General features: G+C 40.9%; 1 protein-coding gene and 1 long non-coding RNA gene across 2 annotated transcripts in view; one reads left to right on the forward strand and one right to left on the reverse strand.

Moving 5' to 3' along the window:
• The first annotated feature begins 1,997 nt into the window (after window positions 1-1,997).
• On the forward strand, window positions 1,998-22,746 carry Tnfsf4 (TNF superfamily member 4). The gene is made up of 3 exons (XM_034513315.1): window positions 1,998-2,159; window positions 20,391-20,433; window positions 22,382-22,746. The coding sequence occupies exons 1-3, from the start codon at window positions 1,998-2,000 to the stop codon at window positions 22,744-22,746; spliced, it is 570 nt and encodes a 189-aa protein (XP_034369206.1).
• Window positions 2,153-22,841, reverse strand: part of LOC143443708 (uncharacterized) — a 151,316-nt gene continuing 130,627 nt past the window's right edge. The window contains exons 4-7 of the long non-coding RNA XR_013112909.1: window positions 17,503-17,567; window positions 4,384-4,520; window positions 3,516-3,654; window positions 2,153-2,874 (exon numbers count right to left, since the gene is read on the reverse strand). This is a non-coding gene — a long non-coding RNA (uncharacterized LOC143443708). The remainder of the gene's footprint in view (window positions 2,875-3,515; window positions 3,655-4,383; window positions 4,521-17,502; window positions 17,568-22,841) is intronic.

The raw sequence follows: 22,841 nt of genomic DNA on the forward strand, positions 1-22,841 counted from the left end.
TATGCAGCTGGAGCCATGGATTCCTTCATGTGTATTCTTTGGTTGGTGGTTTAGTCCCTGGGGGTTCTTGGGGGTCTGGTTGGTAAAAGTGACTGGTTACAGCTGTTACATATTATGCAAGTGGGGGGGGGTTTACATACTGATTGATCTTCCTTTTGTCTTCATTCCCTGTGCCTTACTCCTTCTTTGCTGAGGAAGTCATTGCTGTGTAGTAGCTTATGTGAAACCGAGTCCTACTGTTAGTCTCAGATGCATGCCTTAGCTCCCAATAAGTTCTCCAAATGCAAAGCCTCATTATTATAATGTAGGCATCAACTGATTTAAACAGTTGACTACTGTGGCAAAGTACCTTCCTTGACCTGCAATTAGTTTTCCTTATAATATGCCTCATATCCATGATATTTTTAAATGTGACAAATTTATAAGTTTTATATACCTTCTTATATTTCTAGCACTCAGAGTATTTTTTCTCTCAATTCTTTCTTTAAATATCTGCTGATGGCTCCATGATAAACCATGAGACATACTTTCCCACAAAGTAGAGAGAGAATTATGTTCAGCATCCTTGTGCTATCTTATATAGCATTGACTTCATAGTACATATTCAATACACATTTTGCCATTTTGGACCTGACATTAAAATTTCACATTTATTTAGTTTCATTGTGCATTTAAGTGAAAAAGGCTATGCAGTGAGCAGTTGGCTATTGGAAGAATATATTTTTAAAGTCTTTTTGTTTTGGTTTTAATGTATGGGTTTTATGCCTGCATGTATGCATCATTTGCATGCTTGGTGCCCATGAAGGTTAGAAAAAAAAAAGGCATCAGGTCTTCTAGAAATAAGAATTACAATGGTTTTGAGAGGGAGAGGGAGAGGGAGAGGAGGGAGAGGGAGAGGGAGAGGGAGAGGGAGAGGGAGAGGGAGAGGGAGAGGGAGAGGGAGAGGGAGAGGGAGAGGGAGAGGGAGAGGGAGAGGGAGAGGAATTGAACCCCAGTCTTCTGGAGCAGCAACCAGTGCTCTTAACCACTGGGTCATCTCTCCAACTCTGGGAAGATACATTTACTTAGCAGGCTCTGAGTCCAGCCAACACTTCAAAGAGAGTAACAACCCTCAAAGGTTACTTGAATTACTCATGCAAAAATTATGTGTGGGGAAAATATATAGTGGAGTGAAGGCGTGGGGTGTGGGGGGGGAACGACAGATTTTTCTTCTGCTTCTTTTTTGATATTCAGAAAATTAATCATGTGTTTGCTGAACTTCCCTGAAATGAGAAGTATGACAGTTGCAAGATCATTTAACACAGTGTCTGACACATAGCAGTTGCTCAATAAATATCAGTTTATTTGGTTTAATGTGAATGTATTATATATAAGACCCCTTCTTTATATCTATATGCGTAATCCACCGTTCTATTTTCCTCTTTTTCCTTTTCATCTCAAGAATAACCTGCATGCATTTTATTCTGGATCTGTAAATTGGGTCAGGAGATTAATTGCACAACAGAAGCAGAGATGCCTGGCTAGCATGTTCCTCAAATCCTTCTATGGTTTAAGACATCTTTCGGGATTGGTAGGTAAGCTACTTAAAAAAAAAAAAAAAAAAAAAAAAAAAAGATGATCTTTATCTATCTTTACCGGTGCAATAAAAAACTTCAGAGCACACGTTTGTGACTGTCTTTTCAAAGTCACTCAATTCATAACTGGGATGCCACAAAAACAACTCCCTGTTAGCCCAGAGGGAAAAAAAAAAAGAAAGAAAGTAAAGGGGAAATTCAGATTAGTCACATAGAAGTTCCCCCGCCTGCAAAATCTGCAGAGTTAAAAACTGAGAGAGTCTGCCCTGCTCCTTCAATTGCCTTTTGTCTCTGGTTCTGGGACCTTTATCTTCTGACCCACAGGCTTGGCTTTGCCCTTATCTTCTCCTTTGTGGTGAAGAACAGTCTTCCCCAGGCTCCCCTTTGCCTCAGCTGTATCTTCTCTGCACCCTGACTTCGAAGATGGAAGGGGAAGGGGTTCAGCCCCTGGACGAGAATCTGGAAAATGGATCAAGGCCAAGATTCAAGTGGAAGAAGATGCTGAGTCTGGCGGTTTCCGGGATCAAGGCAGCAGGGATGCTCCTGTGCTTCATCTATGTCTGCCTGCAACTCTCTTCACCTCCGGTAAGATGCACCAGTGGGCAGCTGCTTTTCCTCCAGCCCTGGCTGAGTGCCAACTGCAGCAGCTGCACTCATCTGTAAATAATCTAATGATAAAACTGTTCACCCCCCCCCCCCACCACCACCAAGTGATTGTAAAGTGTGGTCAAATATCCTTTGGTGTCTCCTTTTCTTCCTATTTCAACAGTAGCAGTGCTAGGGTGGAGGGAAGGGCAGAGGGGCCCTGTTTCTAGGGTTTTTTTGTTTTTGTTTCTTTTGTTTGCTAGTCAAAACTTCTGGTGTATCTTAATGAGCTCTCACCCGAAGCTTTGGGTTACTGATATTTCTTTATCTATCCTGGTAGCAATGTGTCTGATTGAGGAATCAATATAAAAGAAAGTCAAATAACAGACCCATTTTACTTCCCATCATGTTCATGAATCTGCAGATATTCGAAGGGATCTGTTTTTTTCTTTAAAAAAAAAAAAAGATTTCTGAAGGTTTCAGGATGAAGTCCTCTCCTATCACCGACCTTGTACCTGAAGGGCTGCAGCAATGTGTGTGCACGTTTGTTTGCTCAGAGGTTTACATCAATGACTTAATCTCATAGTTGTGTTTGCTCGTATGTTCTTTACATGTTCACCACACGTGACTCTGCAGTCTCCCCGGAATTCCATGTTGGATCAGGCCTCGTAATTCTTGTTTCCCCAGTGGTTGCTCTATGTCAGGAAATCATTCCCTGGTGGATGACAGACAGAACGGAACTTCTTTTTAATGGCCACATCACAGACACAGCTACCTCAAATTAAACCAGGATACGACAAGCAGTCCAGACAAATGCCTGGGCTTGTCTCTGTGTACAGGAAGTGGGGTTTTGGTAAATAGAAGCTGGTGAGAGCGTAGGTCTTCATGATGACTGAACCGTGTACAGTGCTTGTCCCTTGGGCCCTGCAAGTGGAGGTGGTGTGGTACTCAAGCCTGCACGACCAATTAGAGCCGCACCATCCGGGTCCTCTTCTCTCCATTCCACATAGCTCTCTGTGTAGGACTGTGGATGAAAGTTTTGTAGGCACTTTGGGGAGAAGGTGCTAGGGTAGAGCAAATGGGATGCCTAAGACGAGACCGAAATCAGGCTTTTCTAAGAAAGCAAACAGGGTAACCAAAAATAGACCAGCTGTGCCTTGAATAGGTCTGGGAGTCTTGAGACTTTTCAAACAACCACAGGGCCATGTGTTTCCTCATTCTGTGGGATGAGACGGACACAAGACCCCAGTCTAGTGTAACAAGACACACTAGGGTATCAGGCAGGGGCAGAAGAAAACAAAAAGTGAAACACAGGGGTAAACTACTCGTGTCTGGGACCTCCATGGACAGTCTTACCCAGGGCATGATAAGAATTTGGGTCCTTTCTTCAAGTCACCCAGAAACTCTGCGGCAGCGGTGGGAAGTAAAGCTAAAGCCACGTAGGTCCTTGAGGTAAGCAGCAGTCGAGGAGGGAATTTGTTTTCTGTGCTCTGGGCTGAGAAGTGGAATAGAAAACAGGAGATATAAATTGAACATTGAAGCTGGTTGCTCATGGAATAAGCAACGTGGTTGCTCTGACAGAGAAGATTTGGGAGCTTGTCTATCTCAACGCTTTATACTGTTCTCGGACCTGGGCAGTGCAATGGACCAGTGTATTTAATCTCACTTATTAAAGGGATAGATAGATAGGTAGTATGTATTTTTCCCTGGAACTTGGTCAAAATGTATTGATAGGGAAGAGACGGGAAGGAGGAAGACAATCTCTTTGACAAAGGGACTGGTAACCTTTAAAACATTAATGTTTGGCATTATGGTTGTGGGTGGACCAGGTGGTGAGGATGGTGCAGTGGAACCTGTCCTGGGAGACACTGGGAACCTGTCCTGTTGTAGTGAGGTGTCAGGGGAAACGAACTGCAGTGCTTATAAGGTCTGTACCCAAGAAAACTAGGCTTTTTTGTTGTAGGAAAAGGGTATTTTGAAAAGAATCCTGTTTCTTTCCTTTTCCTTTCTTAGCTTTACTTTTTTTTTTTTTTTGCCTTAATTTCCTACATTCAAGATTGCAAAGTTACAGCTTCTAAACTCTATCAGGCAGTCAAATTTCCCTTGAATTTTATTTAACAACAATAATGACTGGGTTAGATTTTATTGACATACAAGAGAAACAGTTTTGTTTTTGCAGCAGCCCCCCTGTCCCCCTCCCACTCAAAAGACAGCCTGTACCCACATCTTCTACGTTCATGCTTTCCTTTGGGACTTGGTTTTCTCCTCAGTAACGGGATGGTCGTATGAGGTGGACGTTGAGGTCTTTTTCTGCTCATCAGCTAATGAGCGTGTCATCTCTCAAAGAACAGGCCTGAGGAGCTGAGGGAACAGAAAATGTACGTTAGCAGATATTTGTGCCTAAACGTGCAGATTTCTTGGCGCTAAAGACTGGCCTGAAAGAAATCATATTATCATGTGTATTTAATTTATACTCCCTGTAGTTCACGAAATACCTTGCTTAGAATGAGGAAAGACACAAACACTCTAGAATATCACGGATTTGAATTATAAAACAGAATGCTGCTGCCGCCGCCTCATTGCACATTGGACATTACCCTGGGAGTACCATTTAAAGTGCCAGGCTTCTTGTCTTATCTGGGGCTTTAACTAGGAAGAAATAGGCAGAGGGAAAATTGGTGTAGGAGGTGAGGGGTTCTTTATTTTTATTATTTTTAATGTGGTGTTTGTGGGCGTGTATATGTTTATGTGCAGGTACTTGCTTTTGTGTACACGGCTGCACGTGTATGTGCAATTGTGTGTGGAGGCCAGAGAACAGCCTCTAATGTCATCCTCAGCAATGCCTCACCCTCGCTCTAAGATGACATCACTCATTGGTCTGGGGTGCATCAACTAGACTGGACTGGTGATTGAGACCCAGAGATCCTCCAGTCTCTGCCTTCACAGGATGAGGATTCCAAGTGCACACGCTTATGTCTGCACCTTTATCTTAGTGAGGGTCCTGGGAGCTGAAGTTAGGTTCTCATATTTTCTAGGCAAATACTTTATCATCTGAGCTCTCTCCCCAGCTGTAAGTTATATTTCGGTGTCTTCCAAGCTCCATGTCACCTTGACCATGACTGTATGGTTAAGGACTTTTTCCTTAGCAAATCCCACCTTCTTGTCTCTTGTTTCTGTTAGGAAAAGCAGAAGTGATCCGTGTCCAGGGAAACCAGAGTTAGAATTCAGTTTCTTGGTGATGTTTTATATTAGAAAACTACAATTTTTTTTTGTTGTTGTTGTCGTTGTTAAATACTGGAAAGAGGAATTTGCCTTGAATCTTGGCTTATGATTAACTTAATTTAAATGTCCACATGTAATCTACCATGTCTTTTTCTTAGAAACTATTCAATCATATACACAAAGTAACTTCAAATTCGAGTAGAATTTGCTTTCCGTGAGCAAGTCTTTGAGATTTAAAAAAGGAACACCTGGACTGCTGAATTAATTCATCATAAAGGATTTTGAGGCCCCGATGGCGGATGTTAATGAAAGGGTCCAGAGACCCTAGACTGCTGAGTAGATATTAGCCATAGTATTTTATGAGAAAATAAAAACCCAAAGAATGTAGGTAAATTGCTCATGATCACCTACCATCTTAATTAACCAGATAATTTTGACTTCTGTACTCCATCTTATCAGTTAAAGCAACCTTACGTTTGTTCTGAATGCTTTTTTGTATAGGATATTATTTGACGCTTCAGAATAAAAACTGCACTGGAGTAGTTTTTTTTAAAAACTCTTTGCATTAATGGTCAAGAGTTGAGGTGAGGCAAAAAGATGACAGATATGTGGAGAGTGGCTCAGTAGAACAAGGAACTGAGGGACAAGGGGTTGCCTAAGATGTCTGAGCATATTCGTGGAGAGTCAGGGGTTCTGAGGGAAAAGATAATAGCATACTTCAGTTGATGTTAAAGTTAAGGGTGAAATTTCCTCCACAGACAGGAGGGATGGGGATAGGTAGGCAGAATAGCAAATCATTCAACATGGCTGAAATTGAGTGTTCATAGAGAACGAGGGTAGGAGATAAAACTGAAGATCTAGGCAGGCATGGATGGCAAAAGATCTTGTGAACTATTCTGGGAAACTTGATTTACTCCACTCTATGACAAAGGCAGAGGTTACCAACAGTGATGCTTCTCCACAGTTTCCTTCTTGCATGGGATCTAAAGATGGGCAGTACAGAAATTAACCTAATTTTACCTGGCACTAGGGGGCACCACTGTAAAACTAACCATCCTCTTAAGTCGTAAGGCAGCCTGCTCACTTTCTCCTTAACTGAATTCATTTAGTAACCTCTGTTGACCTAAAAGGAAACCAACTTCTTGGGAACCAAGTGCTCATTCACATAGATGAGGGTGAGCACTGTGTGGCAATATTAATCTTGCTCACACAGTGATGGTATTTTCTAAATGAGCAATTTAAGTATACGTATATTCTGACTGGAGTCTTTACTATAGGATAGCATAGTATAAATGAAATTATGCTAAAAAATTACACACAAATACACATATAAACACAAATACACACCCGACCTATGGATATGATCTCTCTATCTTTGTTGAGTGTCACCCCCAGCTACTAGCACTGAGCAGACCCAGTCTTGCCAAGGGGCTAGCAACCCTATCTTGATTATTCTTTTCCTATCTAAGAACATGCTACTTTCTTCCTGTTTCATGGGTTTTGTGTTCATGGAAAATGAGCATTAATCCTTTGTGATCACGTGAGTCAGAGGAGCTGTGGGGAGTTATGATTTAACACAAGAAAACGCAATGACAACATATGGCGTGCTTCTCTCTCTATAGTCACTGGTAAAAAAAAAAAAAAACAGAAGAATTACTGTGAAATTGGAATTTCTAATGTCCTGTGCTTTGCTAGTTTTGATACTTTTCAAATAAAGGAGTGAACATACTTTGTTATGTAGAAATACAGAAAATCATTTTCGACTTTGGGGCCAGGCATTGAAGTACAAATACATGGGGGATCAGGCACCAGAAGTCCAGCTGTTCCAGGCTATTAACTTCATGATCCTGAGTAAATTCCCTGGGTGTCGGTTTAATACTTTTGAAGTTGGAACTTGGTTGGGAGGTTCATACATTTGAGTACTGAGTTTTGTAAATGCTGAGTTATTATTACTATTCATGGGCACCTTTTCATAACCACACTGAAGCATAGTTTTGCTTTGTAGTGTGTGTGTGTGTGTGTGTGTGTGTGTGTGTGTGTGCATGCAGACACTCAACTATACCTCTTAACTCAGCAGGCATACCATGTAAGGTCTATGACTTCATAGACCTGATTTCTATATTGGAAATTTAGGAATTAAAATAAAAAAGAGTTCTGTTTTTTATTCTTTTAAACATAGGTTTCTAATTAAGAGTTGTTTATGGCTTTAGTCAAAAATAAAAGAAGACACAAGGAGAGAATTTATGAAGTCATGAAGTGCTATTAGGTTTAATGTCTGGTTAAAATGGTTCAAAAATTTAGAATTCAGGGCTAAAGAGATGGGTTAGTGGATAAGAGTGCTCATTGCCATTCTGAGGACCTCCTTTGGTTCCGACCCATATGAAGTGGCTCCCAGCCACTGTAATTCAGGTTTCAAGGGATCTGACCCCCTTTTCTGTCCTCCGTAGGCACATGCACACATGTGGTACACAAAAGCTCAGCCACACACACACATACTTTTAAATGAACAAATAAGTCATTTGTTTTAAAAAATATTAAAGTTACAGGATTTAAGTACACAGACCAAACTATTTCTATCTCTATTGACCTTTATTCAAGTCTTCCAATTCTCCAGAGACTTGAGTGTCAAACAGCAGAAAATCATATCTACAAGAAACATGTGTTCTGACTCACAATATTGGAAATGCAGATAATCTGAGTCATTGATTTCTTTTTAAGAGAGCCTTTATTCTGAAATGTCTCATGGGCATGTTAATTTGTATAAATTTATTTGACTTTGATAACATTTTAAAGTCTTTTTCATGAACTAATAAAGATAAAAAAGAGACCCCCTACTTTAATTATTTGCATACTGTTTAATAAGTATTATGGATCAAAGCCTTCATTACAAAGTATAGCATTGTGTTGGTGGGAAATTGAGGGCTCTGGTGGGTTTCAGTGATGTGCACTGAGGGCTGGGCTTCCCTGCAGACAGCAACAAGAGCCTAGAATCCAGGATAAGTAGTCAGACAAAGATCCTAATATTATAAATTTTAGATTAATATTATGAAAGAAAAAGCAACATCAATATAGTCAGCAATAGAGGGAAATAATGCCTTTCTGCATTGTAAAATAAATTGCAAAGCATGTCTTACAGTTTAGTAATAAAAATGTATTCAGAATTATTTGTATGTTAGGTATTTCATGCTTGCAGATTCTAAGACCCCTAAAGATACTGTGTGTGGTATAATGAAGTCTGGGAAAATCAGAACTCTTGGGATCAGAGAGTGGCCATGGGGGGGGTGGTGGTTAAGTAATGTCACTCATGTCCCTCAATTTGGCCTAGTTTTTTTCCGTACTCCTGGCTTCTCTTCTTCACTGTGTCCTTGGAGGTAGGTAGAAACAACATGGTTGTGCTCTTTAACACTGGGGAAATCTGAAGCAAGTGGATTGTCAAGGTTTATATAGAGAGATCAGGGCAGGGAATGAAGGTCAAAAGCCTAATCCTACCTCTTTCTGTTACACTTGCCTGTGATCTCAGAACTCTGAACTTTTAAGAATGTTCCTGTTTTAAAATTACACTTTCCTGTCTGACATCAGTTGCCTTTGAAGAAAGGGTTTATGCTCTGTCACAGAAGAAAGACTTACAGCTACTTACACCAGAATAGATGATGTGGTCAATGCAGCTTTAACAATGACATAATACTTTACAAGGTCCTTTCAGAAAACACATCATCACCTGTATGTCATGTTCTGATAGAGAGAGAAGCTGGTCTGCATCCGTTTTTCCAGTCTTCCTCTTCCTCCTCCTCTTTTCCTTTTTAAACAGGAAGGAGACTGGGCTGTATAACTGTTTAGGTCTTTCTAGTTCTATTAGACACCAATAGACATCAAGTAGTTAATATGATATGTTGCATGGTTTCTACACTACCTGCAAACACACATTCAACTCTTCAGTGGTTTGCTGGGGCATCTGTAGCTAATTATCACAATCTGGGTGGCTTAAAACAACAGGAATTGATTCTCACAGCTATGAAGGCTAGAGATACCAGAAAGGTCATGCTGTCCCTGAATGCTTTAGGCAAGAATTCTTCCTCATTTCTCTCTTGTTTTGGGTGGTTCCTACAAATCCTCATGTTCTTTGGTTTCACACCAGCCTCTGCCCCGATTATCACATGCCAACCTCCTCATCTCTATGAAGCCTCGGTCTTTCTTTGAAGAGCACCAATCTTACTGGATGTAGGACCCACCCTAATCCTGTTGATGTCATTTTGACTATTCATATTTGTGAAAACCCTCTGCAGATCTATTTCCAAATAAGGACACATTCTCAGTTTTAGGCACACATGCATTTTGAAGAGCATGTTTTTCAACCCAAGTGAAACCATTTATTCATTTTTTAATAAAAATTAGTGTTCATGGAACATTGGTTTCTTGTCAGGCATTTAGGGCAAACTGGTGAACAAGAGGGATATGGCCCTCCTGCTCTGATGACTTTGTAACTGAGTGGGACAAGAAGTTAAGGGAGAATAGTAGGGCATATGACAAGCACTCAGTAGCCAAGCATGGCAAAAATTAGTAAGGAATTACACATGCCTTGCTGTCAGTTGGGTTTTGAAAAGTGTGGAGAATCCTTTCCTCTTGCCTTACACAGTTGTTTTCTATTAATTGGCTGAAAAGTTTTAGTTGAAAATGCCATTATTGGCACTGTCACCACCAGTGTTTTTCCAGTGCTGTAATCTGATGGTTTTACCCTTCACCAATCTCAGAGCACATGCTGAGAGTTCAGCCTCATGCAAATGCGGCTAGGAGCAGTGCTGGACCAGGCACAACTATGAGTGTTCCTTATCAGTAGAGGAAACTCCTGCTGGGAGGAAAAGGCCTGCTGCTTTTTGTGCATCAGAGGGGTCTGTTTACAGATCTGCAGTCCAGAAAGTCTGCTTGTCACATAACACTTGTGGATTACTCTTTGGAATTCTGTGATGTGATTTGATGAACTTCTGCAATGAAGCATAAAGCATATGCATAAGGCACTGCAATGCAGTTGTTTTAATTGAGGTTGGACAACAAGATGAGGGATGGTGAAAGGCCAGAAAGGGAAAGGACTTGTTCTGGTAAAGAAACCAGGAAACCCTACTGCTAATCTGATGCCCAGTCCACTCTACTAGGTTGCCTTTTAAGGCAATAGTTGTCTGTGTTAGCTACTTTGTGAGTTCTTTCTTCCACCCCTCTCTATTGTTTTCCCACCCCTTCAATCTCCTAACACTAGATAGGAGGGAAAAAAGGTTAGAAAAGTAAGGGATTGACATTATCATTAGACTACCTCTTGTTGATTAGGGGCCTTGAGTTCCTTGGGACAAGTTTGATCTTTGCTGTCCGGATATATAATTTCTTGTTTCTTCTTTATGCATGCCTACTTAAACCATAAGCAACAGCAAGCAACAATCAATCAACAACCCACACAATCAACCAACAACCCACCCTGCCTCTCAAGGCCCTAGACTTTTATATCCTCTGGAAAGTCCCCAGAATTCTCAACATCACACAATTGCAGAAACTATGGGTCACTGGCAAAATCATGCCCTTGCTAGAGCACAAGACAAATCATAATCAGCTGCTGTGGACAATCTGAAGCACATATCCTCATACCTGGGATTAAAATGAAAATATAGTCTTATAATATTTCTGTGTTTTTTTTAAAGAAAGCAAAACTCCAAAGTTGTACAAATTGTCCCTTCTTCTTATATAGTAAATGAGACTAGAAGTGGGTAACTTCCAGAAGAAGACACCAATGATAGGACCTTCGGTGCTTTCCTTGCACTCAAAGATGACCAACACAATTTTAACAACCATGACTGGACCTAGGCCAGCAGCTATATATGGTCACATAAAAGCTGACATTGTCACTGCATTACCCATGATTGTTGAAATTGGCCATCTTGGTCAGCAAATATTTGATTACTGAGTGCCATTATGTTTGAGAGCTGACAGAAAGTATGGTGATGTGGTGGGTGCATTGTCAACTTACTCTTCCAGTTGCTTAGACACTAAACTAGTGCAAGAATATTTTAGTGGATACTTTCTCAATCACTGAGGGGAGGAAGGGAGAAATGTTTCAGTAGATCCCGCTGTCGGTGTTATTCAAGAAATTCTGCATCTAACTTGGAGTATGAAATTCTAGCCCAAGAACATCCTGCCGTTGAAGATATTTAAAGAGTTAGTGTGTTAGGTCAGTCATATACTTTTTCATGGATTTTATTGTTCAGGTTGCATGCATACTTCTGGCTGTTTTTGTTGTTTAGTTGAATATCTGGGATTACTTTTTGAAACCAGAGACAATGAAACCACAGTCCATGTTCTCTGGGATAGAAAGTGACGAGTTTCTCTAGAGAGCCACATCCACCCATCACTAAGTAGTTTTACAAGAAGAGAGGAAATGGTTAGAGGGAATGCCACTAGGTTATCAGCAGGCGGTGTAGAGGGGAAGAAGGCAAAGCTGAGTTAAGGAGAGGCTACATAAAAAATGTACTAACAGACTATTCAGGGTGAACATGTTTTGGAAAAGGATTAATGTAGCTTCCCTTTGGGCTCACAAAAATCTATAAACTTTTTTTAAATCGAGGTTTTCAAAGCTACTGCCTTCGTCTCTAAGAGAATATAACTCAGGGACACATTTTTATGAATATTGAAAATTTCTTGGCAAAGTTTTTGCCTTATTCCTACTCCCAATTCTTTCCCTAAACAAGGTTCTGAGCTTTTTTGATCAGAAGCAGAGTCCACCATTTGCAACAGGCTGCTTCCATGAACTACACAGTAAGTCCTCCAGCAAAGAAATCTAGTCTCCCAGTCCAATGTAGTGTGGAAGTGTGAAAAATCCCACTTTTCTGTTTTGAGATGCAGCATAAGAATTTATTAGGTGGTGCTTTCATGACTTCTCAGATCTTGATGGTAAGTAAGCTCAAGGTGGGAACATCAACTCTGTCACAGTGGAGGTGGCATGGTGCACTAAGGGAACACTACCACAGAGTTTTCCCACTCTCCTCAAGTGACTCACAGCTCCTTCATATGCTCCTTCAAGATCTTCAAATTGTGCCTTGGTATTGAGTGAGGAATAGCAAGTTGTATGTATGACTGCAGAGCCTACTTCCTGGTTTCATATCTGATGAGTAACATTTGCTCCTGGTACAGATAGCCCTCTTCCAGACAAATGCCAGATGACTATAAGGTCAACAGCATTATGTCATATTCTACTGAGTCAGAACCAGAAGCTGACACTTTCCAAAGATGATCTCTTAAAACATCATCACCCTCTCAGTATGAACAGCTGGAGAAGTTTTTAACGAACCTTTTATTTTTAAGGAATCCTGGAATCAAGAGAAGAGTCACTGCTTACTGTAACTCCAAACTTAGTACCTTTTACTCCCTAACAAGTACTAAACAGCATTGATTCTCATTTTCCTATTGCTAATTTCTACAGATGATCACTGCATGGTGATTTTAAGTGGGGGTGGGGGATAGGGGATTGATGAATTGCAACAAGATTATCTCAGTGCTTGGTACTATTAGAAGTTCCCAGTTCTTTGTTTCCTCTGTCTCAAATACATAGAGAATAGCCTTATTTGTAGGTCTTTCTTTTGGCAAATTGTGGCTCTTTTGCTGCTCTGTGTCTTCTCTCTTTCAAAACCTAGCTCCAGGTACTTTCTCCTTACGATTCCAAACCATGAGATAGTTTTTGTTTTCATTGTCTGGGACTCTATGAAGCACGCTGCTTGTTGATAATTCGTAAAGGCTTCATGTAGAGAGACCACGTTTATGAACGGAACACAAGTTTGCCAAAACCAAGGAGTGCATATGTTCTAACTTTGTGTTCACTTTGTGAGTTGAGTATAATGGCTGTCTCATAAAGATGTTCATTTTTAGTTTTAAAGTATTTTTATTCTTTTTATCAGTTTGTTTTAGTTAACATACAAGTAAAGATTATCACTGCAGCATTTAAAATTTTTATTATTTATTTATTTATTTTACTTATTCATTTTACATCCCACTCACTGCCTCCTCCAGGTTGCCCCCTCCCACAATCCTTCCCTCATCTTCTCTCCCCTTCTTCTCTGAGCCGGTAGGAACCTCCCCTCCACATCCCCCAACCCTGGCACCTCAAGTCTCTGTGAGGCTAGGTGCTTCCTCTCCCACTGAGGCCAGACAAGGCAGCCCAGTCAGAAGAACATATTCCACAAGCAGGCAACAGATTTTGGGATAGCCCCCACTTCAGATGTTTGGGACTCACATGAAGACCAAGCTGCACATCTCAGGGAGGCCTAAGTCCAGCCCGTGTATATTTTTTGGTTGGTGGTTCAGTCTCTGAGAGCCATAAGGGCCCAGGTTAATTGATTCTATTGGAATGATTTGTTTGTTTGTTTTTATGTTCATTGATGTTTTGCTTGCATGTACATTTGTCTGTGTGAAGCTGTTGGATCCCCTGGAACTGGAGTAATAGACTGTTGTGAGCTGCCATGTGGATGCTGGGAATTGAACTCAGGACCTTTAGAAGAGCAGTCAGAGCTCTTAACTGCTGAGCTGTCTCTCCAGCCCCTCACTGCAGCACTATATATATATATATATATATATATATATATATATATATATATATATATATTTGTATCACTATACTCTGTTCTTATTGGCCTCACTCACTGACCTTCAGTGTCAACCATCCCCATGACTTTCTGGTCCTGTTCCTACCCCCAAATGGTCCCTTCCACTCTCATGTATGTTCTCCTTCCCTCTCCTTTAGACTCTTCTTTCTCTCTCATGGTCCTTTTTCTATTTTTATGAGCTACACATCAATATAGACTCCACATTATTACAGAAAACATGCAGTGTTTGTCTCTGTGGACCTGGCTTATTTCATTTAACACAATGACAGGTGGATAGTTTAAGGAAAAATGGTACATATATAGAATGGAATTTTATTCAGGTTTAAAGAAAAACAGAATTATGCTATTTGCAGAACAGATATGACCTGACATTATCTGTCAAGCAATACCTAATAACTTGCTACTGCTTCTAGCCAAACTATCAAATAATATGGTAATCATATCATTCTTCAACTATTGAATAGCTTTCAGTGAACAGCAAGCATTTCTTGAGTACCAGTTTTTTCTCCACAGGGTTTATTGAAAATTCTTCAGACATTGACAAGTTGGTACAATGATTTTCAAACTGGGAAACCTGGATTCTTGTATACTTCTTGCTCCACTCACACTTCCTTTTTTTTCCCCTTTGGGACAGGGACTCACTAAGTAGGTCCTGACTGGCTTGGAAATGACCACATATATTAGACTGATCTCGAATGTGCAGAGATCCACCTGCCTTTGCCTCTCTGCTGCTACTAAAGGCATGTGCCACTGTGCTTGGTGATTCAGACCTTTAGAGCCAGGCCTTTGTGAGTAAGCCCAGCATCTCTACTTCTTATTTTTTTATAACTTTCCCAGAAGACTCTACTGCATCTCAATATTAGACACTTCTTCCTGTAGCGTCATCATGTCCCCAGGCATTACATATACATATAACATAATCAGTTGTCAAATTCCTTGTATTGGCCACTTAGGTACTCAGCTGTTCCTGGGCTCACTTGCTTGCCTTTTTCTCCCTCCCTTCTTCCCTCCCCCTTTTCTTCCTTCTTCCCTTTCTTTCTCACCTCCTTCCTTATTTTCTTCATCTGTAGCATATCTAATACTCAGAGGAGAAAGCATGAACTCTGGGTTTTCTCTGGATGCCATCATGATGAGGTCATTGCCAATCTGCTGTGGCAACTTGTTTTTTTAATTCCCAGGCTAGTGCTGAAGTAGATACACGAGCACATGAGTGGAATATTAATACAATATCCAAGGCAGCTTCTCTTCCTTTTATATTTGAATGTGCAGGAATATTGAAGTTAGATCTGGAGGCATAAAGCTATAGTCTCCAGTTAGGAGGCTGAGGCAGGAGTATCAAGGTCATCCTGAGATAGAAAATAAGCTTAAGGCTCCCCTGGGTAACTTAGTGAGACCCTCTCTTAAAATAAAAAAGAAAGAACAGGGTTACAGCTCAGTGAAGAAGACCTGATTTAGATGGGCAAGGCCTTTGATTCAATCCCTAGCAATCTAAACAAAGAAAGAGAAAAGAGGCAAAAAAAAATCACTAGATGATATAAGAAAAATTGTAGTAGAATTGAGAACAGAAGTTAATTCTCTTCACTTCTGTGGTTTTAAATTTCTTCCTCTGAGGCATTATCTTCAACACAAAGATGGCCTTTTCGGCATCCTTTGGTACTTCTGAGACAATCCTATTCAAACCCTAAGGCTGTATTCAGTGCTGGCTGATTCTGAACTTTGCTCCTCACTTATGATGAGAGACCTTCACACTTTAGAATAAAGAAACTGTTCTGTAAGCTGTGGTTATGTGGAAACCCTCTGTCTCTTTGACATCTCTCCATTTCCTTAGCATCTGGAGATGCTCTGGGGCAATTTTGCTTTTTTTTTTTTTAATTCAGACATGGAGTTTACTATGTGGAGGCAGACCAGATGTCTTTGGATTGCTTTCACATGGGGCCCAGGTCCTCTCTGGGTTACAGATAGTCAGAGAACTTGTATCAAGGACTTTGGTAGTTTTGATATGTTCTTTAATCTATTCTTCCTTTTTAAATTTTTTTATTTTTTTAATTTTTCCTTTTTTCACATATAAAATACAATATTATGTAGGATAAATTATAAAAATTATATGGATTTTGTTTTCTGTGTATCAAAGAATAATGTCTGATATTTGTTGGCCCCTTAAATATTTCATGTCAGGTGTTAATCATTCACACATATTATCTCATTTAACCTGACACTGGCCTTCTGAGACAATAGATTTTTTTCTACCCCCACTTCATAGATAAGAAATTGAAAATTAGCAAGTTAATATAATTTCCTAATGGTCACATAAAAATACTCTAATATTATAGCCATTGAAGACATCATCAGTCAAGATTTTGTTTTATTATAGGGTTCACTTTTGATATTGTATTTTCTGTGTCCTGTGGGTTTGACTAATGTATAATGACATATATCCCCCCTCCCCCATTATAGCTTCACTATCCTCAGATATCGCCTGTGTTGCCCCTGCTCAGCCCTCCCCAGTTATTTTATTGTAGCTTTGCTACAACTGGAGTTGCACAGAGTGTAGCCATCACTGGTGGTTCTTTTATACAGATATACAAAGTGAAGTTTCCTCCACAGCTTTTCCTGGCCAGATGAATCATTTCTTGTTAGCACTGAAAATAATGGTCACCTTGTAGCTGCTCCTTAGTTTCACCTTCTCCAGAACCTTTAGTTGCATCCAAGTATTGGCAGTTAGGACCTCAGCCTCTCTAAGTTTTTGTATGGACAGAATGACTTAAGATATTTTGGTATGGGGAAACAACAATCAGGTATCAAGGATTTGATTTGGGCCTGAAGTTGTGATTCTGATGGGCAAAAACATATAAGTAGAAAAAGAGAAGAGAATAACCAAGCATTTCTGAGCAATTACCATGTGTCAGCAAACTGCTACATTACTTTCCTTAAATTTTCACAGTTAGCTTTTTGGGCATTCCAGTTAGAGTGTAACTGGATCATCGTGCATGCATGCTTGCTGTGTGTGTGTGTGTTTATGAAAGCTAATGCTGAGAAACGGTTTATGTCTTTTCCAAATTCACAAAGCCAGAGAAGTCACAATTTGAAACAAACCCAAGTCCATCAAATCTGCTCTTTGTCTTGCCCCATCAGGTTCTTTATCTAAAGGGAAGGGGATTAGAGAAAAGAGTTGGTCTAATCATAAGTCACAAAAAAGATATGTGTGAAGTCTGAATACAAGGTTGTAGCAGTTCAAACATAATATTGGCTTTGGAACTGTGGGGATATCTTTGACCTGTATGGAATGTCTCTGAGCAGTGTATCTTGATATTGTAGAGTGTCTCTGGGAAATGTAGAAATGTCTCTGTGCAGGGATGGGGTGACTCTGGGAAGCCTAGGGGTTTCTCTGGGCAGTTGGGTAGCTGGTGCTGAGCATCAGGTGCCCAGAATGAGAGCAGAAAAAGTTCAGGGAACAGGAAGTATCATCTTTTCCCAGTATACAGAATTACCTGAATCCACTAATGGTTGCTTCTAAGAGGTTTCTGAGGATATGCTACTTTTCACTCTAGGCGACCTTTGGGAGAAAGAACAGGATGTTAGGGGTTGCAGAAGATCGAACTAGTGGAGGAAGTCACATGTGCTTTCCTAGCTGTCTCTTGACATTTCAGTCCCAGAAGATGCCTTTTGGTCATAGTTCCTCCTACAACATCAGGACAACAAAAAGATAATCTACACACACACACACACACACACACACACACACACACACACACACAGCACAGGAACTTTTTAGAGTCTTTCACAAAGTCAGTAAAAATACTCAAACCATGGGCCTAGTGAATTTAAAGTTGACAAGACACTGTTATAATCAAAGGGTTTTTAGAAGGGCTGGAAGTGTGGCTTAGTGGTAGGAGGTCTGATGAAGCATTTTCTTAGAATGTGAAAGGCCCTGGTTAATCCTCAGCACCATAAAAACAAAACAAATCAAAACAAAACAGAAAAACAAAAAGCAAAAAACAAAACAACAATAAAAAAAACCAAAAAAAAAAAAAAAAAAAAAAAGAAAAACAAATCAAGTCATAGGACTTTTGAGATCAGAGAGTGTGAAGTAAATTTGTGAATGGGGAAACTTCCTATTGTCTTCACTTTCAACTAACTCATTAACTTGGAGTTGCCAATTTTGTTTTGTTTTAAGACACAATCTGAGCTTGCTATGTAAACCAGGATAAGATCCATCTCTGCCTCCTTTGTTGGAATTAAAGGTGTGTGCCACCTCACTGACTAGTTTTATTTTGTTTCCTTGTTTGTTTGTTAATGTATTTATTGCTTTTGGGGGGTATTTTAAGTATAGATACCATAGAAAGCTACTGCATGGGAAGCTGGTCCTGACATAGATACCCACAATGTTGTAGTGTTTTTTAAAGACGACAATTTGATGCCCAGGGAGACTGTGATACTTAATGCAAGATCACCCAGTACTTGCTTTTCTGGTATCAGAACCCAAGAGCTGAGAGCTGTGCTGAACAATATGCCACTGTATAGATGACTTTGACAGAGAGTCTGGAGCACAGGGCAGTTTATCTGTCTAGGGGATTATGGTGGAGGGGGTAGTAGGTCTTTTGAGAGGTCTTCTTCTAGCACACTCCCTAGAGCACAAATAATAATAATAACAGCATACAAAGGACTGGGAGCCAAGACCCCAAGACAACCCTTCTCCCACACACTCACTGCTTTGAATCTTGATTGTCTTTAGTCCAGGGACCAGTGGGACCTGGGGGGGGGGGGGGAGCCCTCTCTCCTCCCTATGCAGCCTGTTGATTTTAGCCCAGGAAGGCCTGTGATCTTGTTTAAAAGAGAAGTAGGGGATTCCTCATTTGTGTGGGGACTCCCCAGTGGAATCCTTTGGACTGCGGCTGAATAGTCTGCCAGGAGAGTGGGAGCAGGGATTTCACTGCTCAGGGCAGGAAAACAGATTTCTCCGGAGCCTCAGATCAGATCAGGATCGTCTGCCAAAAATAGCCTTGCGGCTGTTTTTCTTGGCGGGGAATAGTGGGCATCTCTCTCTCTCTCTCTCTCTCTCTCTCTCTCTCTCTCTCTCTGTCTCTCTCTGTCTCTCTCTGTCTCTCGTTAGTAGGGAATAAATACATCATATAGCTTTCCTCTAAAATTGCAGAAGGGGTCCCTAGTACTTTTGACCTCAGCCTATTAATTATTTTCTTTCCAGACAGCCTGTAACCTGTAACTGGCTTCTTGGTGGATTCATTGAGAGATAACTCATTGTGTACAGGGATGTTTCCGTTTTTTTAGTGGACATGAATCTAGTTTTCATATGGTTCTGTACCTTGGTTATGACTTGGCTCTATTTTGAGTTTCTTTGCCTTTTAGCTGCCAAGTCCTGTGAGCTTTTTATCAAGTTCTTACCGTTTTACTTCTTACTGCCATGCACTGACTGACTTGACTCAGGTTTCTCAAGCTGTTGAAGAGAAGGGAAAGAGCCAAGGCTTAAAAACCGCTAATTTGGCTGGTGGGCTGGCTCAGTGGATAAGAGCACTGGCCCCAATCCTGACAACCCGAGTCCAAGACCCTGAAACTATATAAAGGTAGAAGGAGAGAACTGATTCTACAAAATTGTCACAAAATTGTCCTCTGACATGCGTGCGTGTACACGTGTACACACACACACACACACACACTTTACATAAAACTAATTAATGAGAGAAAGTACATCTACTACTGATCCTGATATGCTGAACTCAAGACTGATATGCTGAACTTACATGATAGAAGGAGAGACTGACTCCTGACCTCTAAACACACACAGACACACACACACACACACACACACACACACACACACACACAGAGAGAGAGAGGGACCCATATGCACACACACTCTCACATGTACAAAATAAATTAATGCAAAAAATAAATTAGAGCCAATTGAAACATACTATGTTCTGACAGGTCAGAGCAGGTTGTATTGACCCTTGAAAACAGGATATGTTTACTCCTGTGATGCAGTGGAAGAGAAAGCACACCAAAACCTTCCAGAACTTTCTCCTAGTTTGTTCTGAGAGTCTGTGTGTTGCTGTTGTTTCGAGGCCTATTAAGGGTGTTAGTATTTAAATGGAGAACTGGAGCTCTGTGAATCAATGTAATAAACCAAAGAAGAGTTTGGAAGAAATGAATTCAGAGTTCAGATGCTTGCGTGGTAGAGCAGAGCAACCCTCATCTATTAGAAGAGACGTGTAGTGATAGGAAAGCAAAAGGTATGTAGCGAGTCTGGGTCAAATCTTCACAGGAGAAGCTATGTCTTTTGTCGGGTATTGTTTCTGTGGGCTGCAGTGTCCATTTCTCTTGGCTTTTTCTCTAAATATCTGTCTTTTCCCTCCCTTAGGAGAAGTACCCTCCAATCCAAAGACTCAAAGCACCAGTTACCAGTAAGTATTACGGAAAGTTTAGTTGCTCTTTCCATACTTATTGTGTGTATATAGATGGTACACGTCTCTCTCTCTCTCTCTCTCTCTCTCTCTCTCTCTCTCTCTCTCTCTCTGTGTGTGTGTGTGTATGTGTGTGTGTGTGCATGTGGAGGCCAGGGGTTGACACTGGTATCTTCCCAATGTGCTCCTCACTTTATATTTTGGTCTCTCACCATACCAGAAGCTCATTGGTTTGGCCAAATAGGTTGGCCAGTGAATTCCAGGGATCCACCTGTCTTTGCCTCCTGAGAGATGTGATAATAGTCCAGAGTCACTGTGCCTGGCTTTGTGTGTGTGCACATATGTACATGCATGTATATGTGTGTGTGTGTGCATGTGAAGAACTGAGCTCAGAGCCTTATCTTCAGCAGCAGACACCTTATTGACTGACCCATTTTTATAGCCTTGTACCCATGTCTTTAATAGGCTCTTTTCTGTAGTCTTAATTTTCTTCATAATATAGAATCTGTCATTTCCTTTAGAAAAGTGTTGCATCTCTAACTTGTTGGAGTCTGATTATTATCACCATCATCATCATTGTCATTGCATCATTGGACGAAAAAGGGGAATAGTAACCAAAGAAGTGCCTATCTCTGCACTTGCCCTTTTTAATCCTCCCAGAAATACTTTTTGTGTAGGAATTTCATTTGGTTTTCATCGATGGAGTCTAAGGGTGCCTGACTGTAAGATATCTGCCAGTTCTATTTTGTAACATGGTGATAACGTAAGGAGAGCCGGGGAGGCCAGATATGAAGAAAACCGAATACTTCGATCAAAAGAATATCATTTGGGCCCTTGATCACAGCCAACCACCAGGAGTTTCTATATGAGTTTTCTATATGAGTTTTCAAGGATTTATTAATCTATCTGTGCTGAACAGGAAGTACATTTTGCCCTCAATAAGTCATTCTTGTTTTTGATTCAAAGTACAGCTTCAGGGCCTGGTACAAATAAAGACTTATTGAATTGGGGTCAACACTAGGGTCCTGTTATTTCCTATCAGCAAGGGCCATGAGCCAGAGTAGGTGTGTATGACGTGGTTGATCAGCTATTCAAGGTAATATTCAGGCTGATGTAAGAAATTTGGGCTTTGGGGCTTGCTTCTGGAAAGGCCTGGCACAAACCTTCCAGCTACAGCTGGTCCTCTTCTCCCTCCTCTTCCTCCTTTCCATCTTTTTCTTCTTCCTCTTCCTTTTCTTTCTCTGTGGCAGTGACTCTTCCCAAGTCACAAGTTATAGGAGGTAGAAGAAAGAACCTCATGGCTATGTCTTTGGCCTCTTTCTCCCTGCTTCCCAGGACTGTGTCCATTTTGATTCCACAAGCATCCTGTGCTTGACTTCATAACTAAGCTTATTAGACTGCTGCCAGAGACCACTTAGGAATGCTATCAGTGAATCTGATTCCCAGGGGCATGTGGAAAATAGAGATTTCATGGTCAGGTGGAAAGGTGTAGGGAATGGCTAAATGTAGTTGCTCTGAGTGAGGATAATGGGGTGGACAGGACCAAGGCAATGCAGGCCCCATCCCTGCCAACCTTTGTTGTAGTCTATGCACTCAGCTGGAGAGTCAGCATTGAAGATGACTGTCATTTCTTGCTCTTGAAAAAAATCAGGGGATAATTGGAACTTGTCTGTCCTGCCATAAGTCTGAGGTGACAATGGCTTTAATCTCTCAGCTCTGACTCCTCAACCTCACCTAACACTCTCTTGAAAACTGACATGGGCTCTACCTTTCCCTTTATTCCATAGGCACAGCTAGTTAGAATCATCAGTATACCACAGCTCTTTTGCTTTCATTTTTTCCCCAAAGTCTCCCTCCTTGTTACTTTTTCTTCATCTAATCTAGCCGCACTGGAAGGTTCTCATCTCATAGTTTGCTTAGAGATAATCTTGTTTTCAATTCTTTCTAGGATGTGAACATGGGAGACTATTCATCGGCTTATCCAAGACTGAGTATCAAACCATGGAGGTGCAGAACAACTCAGTCATCATCAACTGCGATGGCTTTTATCTCGTCTACCTGAAGGGCTCCTTTTTCCAGGAGGTCAAGATCGACCTTCATTTCCGGAAGGATAAAAGTCCCATCTCTATGCCAATGCTGAACAATGGTCAAAGGGTTGTCTTCACTGTGGTGACCTCTTTGCGCTTCAAAGATAGAGTTTACCTGACTGTAAATGCTACTGATACTCCCTGTGAACACCTGCAAATAAATGATGGGGAGCTGATTGTTGTCCAGCTAACGCCTAGTAGATACTGTGCTCCTGAAGGATCTTAACATAGCACCGTGAACCAAGGACCACTGTGAATTCCACTCTGAGGGTGGACGGGACACAGGTTCTTTCTTACGAGAGATGAGTCCATCCTGCTCAA

The sequence above is a fragment of the Arvicanthis niloticus genome, chromosome 10 (genome assembly GCF_011762505.2).
Source record: "Arvicanthis niloticus isolate mArvNil1 chromosome 10, mArvNil1.pat.X, whole genome shotgun sequence".
Classification (NCBI taxonomy): Eukaryota; Metazoa; Chordata; class Mammalia; order Rodentia; family Muridae; genus Arvicanthis; species Arvicanthis niloticus.